Source organism: Trichinella spiralis, assembly GCF_000181795.1.
Source record: "Trichinella spiralis strain ISS 195 chromosome Unknown Scfld1622, whole genome shotgun sequence".
NCBI lineage: Eukaryota > Metazoa > Nematoda > Enoplea > Trichinellida > Trichinellidae > Trichinella > Trichinella spiralis.
Window position 1 is genome coordinate 4,174 of NW_003528561.1, and position 3,649 is coordinate 7,822.

The 3,649-nt window shown below is 37.7% G+C and overlaps 1 protein-coding gene across 1 annotated transcript; it reads left to right on the forward strand.

Annotated features, from left to right (window-relative positions):
* The first annotated feature begins 1,076 nt into the window (after window positions 1-1,076).
* Window positions 1,077-2,965, forward strand: Tsp_12786 (dystroglycan). The gene is made up of 5 exons (XM_003368918.1): window positions 1,077-1,283; window positions 1,308-1,363; window positions 1,419-1,515; window positions 1,575-2,276; window positions 2,897-2,965. The coding sequence occupies exons 1-5, from the start codon at window positions 1,077-1,079 to the stop codon at window positions 2,963-2,965; spliced, it is 1,131 nt and encodes a 376-aa protein (XP_003368966.1).
* Window positions 2,966-3,649: the final 684 nt, after the last annotated feature.

The window sequence follows — 3,649 nt, forward strand, 5'->3', positions numbered from 1 at the left end:
AGAAATAGAACTATGCCCTTACGAGAAAAGATAACAATGCCCTTGAGTTCTTTCAAGCGTATCAGAGTGGACTCATATCCTTTCACTGGATAAGAAGCAAAGAAGTGACTTTATTTATATGTACGGGCAGATTAACAACCGTGGATGAAGATGAATCAGCTCTAACGGTCATTGAAGACGGGGGCAACACATTCGCCAGTTGTTCGTTCCAATGAAACATCCAAATAGAAGTAGGTGAGTGTGTTAATACAGACACTTTCGTGCGGAGGGGAAAGCAAATCCGCTCAACCCATATTCGTTATTTTTTTCCCCCCCCCCTCTCTCTACCCCCGAGCCGTGCCACTAATCCCGACAGCCTCTTGTCGCTTTATTCCAATTTTCTGGTTTTGTGTACTCATCTCACGCGTCACCTTTGGTCAATATTTGTCATCACTACTACTGTACCAACGTGTATTGCTTTTTTCTCTCATCTCTAATTTATTCAAGTGTATTTTTTTTCTTTTTTAATTATTTTAAAAGTGAAACAAAAATGTGAAAAATTATTCCAATTTTGCATTTGCATGCAAATGCAGATTTGATTTTCGCAAACAATTGTTGAAAAATTTGATCGTCTTTCTTCATTTGAATTTGCCAAACAAGCATGGCGTGGATAAACGACCAATTTTGCTATTGCCACTGCTGCTGCTGCTGCTGATGCACTTTACGATGTCGGTTCGGATGTAGAGAGTAAAGCACTGGCATATCCTTGAAATGTCATCAACGCCTGACGTGCTTGACCTCCCGAAGGCTGCATGTGATGATGTCGTTGTCAGTAGTAGTAGTAGTAAGTTGTTGTTCTTGTTATTATTGTCATTTTGATCATCACGCAGGCCAGTGTTGTGTCTTCTATTAAGGCAGAGAAAGACATCAGTTGAATGACTTGGGATGTTTCAATTATGCTTTAATGTTTGTGTGTTTGTTGTTGGTCATTTTCCGATTGTGTGCATATTATTCATTCATTTTCATTATCGTCTCGTATTTCTTCTCTTTCTGGATTTTTTTTGCTTCTTTCATCAACTTTGCCGTCTGAACAACAGATGTTGAACAACGTCGGCTGCTGTCCTGTTGACATGTCTACATCCCTCCGGGTCGTTAGCGGTTATGTCTACAACCCCAGACGTGGCCACAGACTCACAAAATGCACACCGACAAGCGGGTCATCTTTTTTCTATTCGCTACCGGTGTACAAATTGAATCCAACTGCTGTTGTCGCGTATTTTTCGCGAATATTAAAAAATGGAAATGTATTTTTTTCTTCTTTTTTTCAGGGTATTATTTTATTTCCATTGAAGAAGATAGAACGTCCGCGCCGAGCGTGGTGGCGGCATGGCGTTGTTGTTGTTCTTGTTCTTGTTAGTAGCAGTATTAGCAACTTCTAGCCACGCCCAGTATGGTTTGCCGGATGCGGTTGCCAGTGTGGGACGTTTGTTCAGCTATGATCTACCTAATTTGGATCCCGCTACGAAATTTCATCAGGTTCGATTTTTTTTCGAAAATTTCCATCCATCCATATATCATCATAAATGGATTTTAAGTTTTCCGAAATTGGTGGCGATGGTTTGCCACCGTGGCTCGAATGGGACAAAAAAGAAAGCACGTTGGCCGGTGTGCCGATGGTCAACGACAACGGGCCGATGTATATAGCGGTGAAATTTGCCAACGGCTCGCGGGATGTTTTCGCCATTGACGTTCGCGATCCGGACGAACCGTGCGATTCGACCACCACTGGCACAGTTGAACGCGTCTACGCGGTTTTGCCGATGGATGTGAACCTGGATCAACTGTTGCCAGCCGAGCGTGTGCTTCTGATGAAATTGGCCAACAGGCGTTGGTCAACAGTCGTCCGAACTGGTCAGTTGACGTTGGGTAATTGGCGACTTTTCAAAACTGCCCAACGGATCTGGTCGAATGCCGACCCATTGAAGCCCGACTTGTCGATTCAAGATTCCGAAGCAGTTTTCTACTGGACGGTCGCTTGCCAGATGCCGTTGAAAGCGAACGAAACGAAACTGATCGCTCAACTTGCCCAACAGACCCAAAATACCCCGACGGAAAAGATGCAATTTCTGTTGCCGGATTTTAACAAAAAAATCACCATCAAAGGCTTGCTGCTGGTCAAGTGGGAAATTTCGAATTTGAGAACCAAACGCCAATTTGACGACGATTATTCTCGTTATTTGGCTTCACGTTTTGGTCACGCACGTTTCACTACTGAACTTTATCCACAAACTACAACGGTAAGTCTGTTTTTCTCTTTTGTTTTTATTTTTATTTGCTTTAACTTTAAACGAGCATTTTCTCAATAATTATAATAATATTGCTATCATCTACATGATATAATCAATATTATTGGTATTATTACTATTATTATTAGTCATTTTTATTGGGCATTCAACGTTTGATACTGGTTTTTCTTTCTGCATAATTTGTGGTTGCTTGATCAACTGGAATATGATATGATAATTTGCCAAGGTGCGAATTTGTAATTGAAATGTCGAAATCGTTGAACCTTGGCTTGTCAGCTTTTATTATCATTTTCATCACTTATCCTTTGCAAAATTGTTGTTTCGCACAAAATCGACAAAGTCGAATTTTCAACGATAAGTACAAAGAAAAATATACACAAGTTTCTATTATTGATATACATAAACGAAACATGATTTTCAACAGGCAGATATTTCAGTTTAGCTTTTTTTTTCTTTTGTTTCTTTTTATTCTACTTTGATACATTTTATCCATCCAATCTTCCTTCCATTCAGCGGAATTGTTTTTATTCATTATAATTTCTTGCAATCAACTGAGAAATGTGCTTTGCATTTATAATATATTGAAAATGTTGGGGGGGGGCTATTTTTAGATTAAGCTACAAGTGCATTTAGCAGTTGGAAGCAGAACGCACGGCAAGCATAATTTTGTTATATTTTGAATAGAGTTAAATAAGAACTGTTTCGCTGGTGAATAAAATTACTTGGGAGAGAAATAAACGAGCACAGACGAGAAAATGCTTATTATTATTATTATTATTATTATCATTATCATTATTGACTGACACAGTCAAGCTAGTAAGTAAGCTATTAGTTGGTTAGCTGGTTAGCTAGCTGGCTGTTGTGTTACTAGTGCTACTGGAGCTTGCTTTAATTTTAAAAGCTCAGACTCGGTCAGTTTCTCTGTGGTGCAACAACTTTTAAAAATTTTTCGTTAATGTTCGCTTGTTTGCTAATTGATAAAGTGGCTTTTTATTTGTTCAATACTATACAAGCCATTATCACCATTAACGCTGCCGCCGATGCAAAACAAAACATCTATAATGTAACATTTGTGAAATTATTTCAACAATTTTATCAGTTTAAAATTGTATTAAAAATGGAACAAGAAAACAAAAAATAAATAAATATTCCTTTTTCTTTTATTTTAAACATAAATAGTTATCATTGGTAGCTTTTATATTGTTGTTGTTGTTGTTGTTGTAAAAGTATCTATTCGAATAGTTTTCATTCCAATTTTTGTTGCACTCAAATAAATTTGTTCGATGATGATAAATTTTTTTTACATAACTAAAGATGTAATTGTTACTTTTGGAATGAAAATTTTTTTTCAAAAAAGAATGGAA

What these genes read in the sequence shown, in the direction of transcription:
- Tsp_12786 (XM_003368918.1), top strand. Translation starts at nt 1,077, where the DNA reads ATGTTGAACAACGTCGGCTGCTGTCCTGTTGACATGTCTACATCCCTC. An exon ending in CCGCTACGAAATTTCATCAG is followed by an intron (nt 1,516 to 1,574) that starts GTTCGATTTTTT and finishes ATGGATTTTAAG; the next exon opens with TTTTCCGAAATTGGTGGCGA. An exon ending in TTTATCCACAAACTACAACG is followed by an intron (nt 2,277 to 2,896) that starts GTAAGTCTGTTT and finishes GGCTATTTTTAG; the next exon opens with ATTAAGCTACAAGTGCATTT.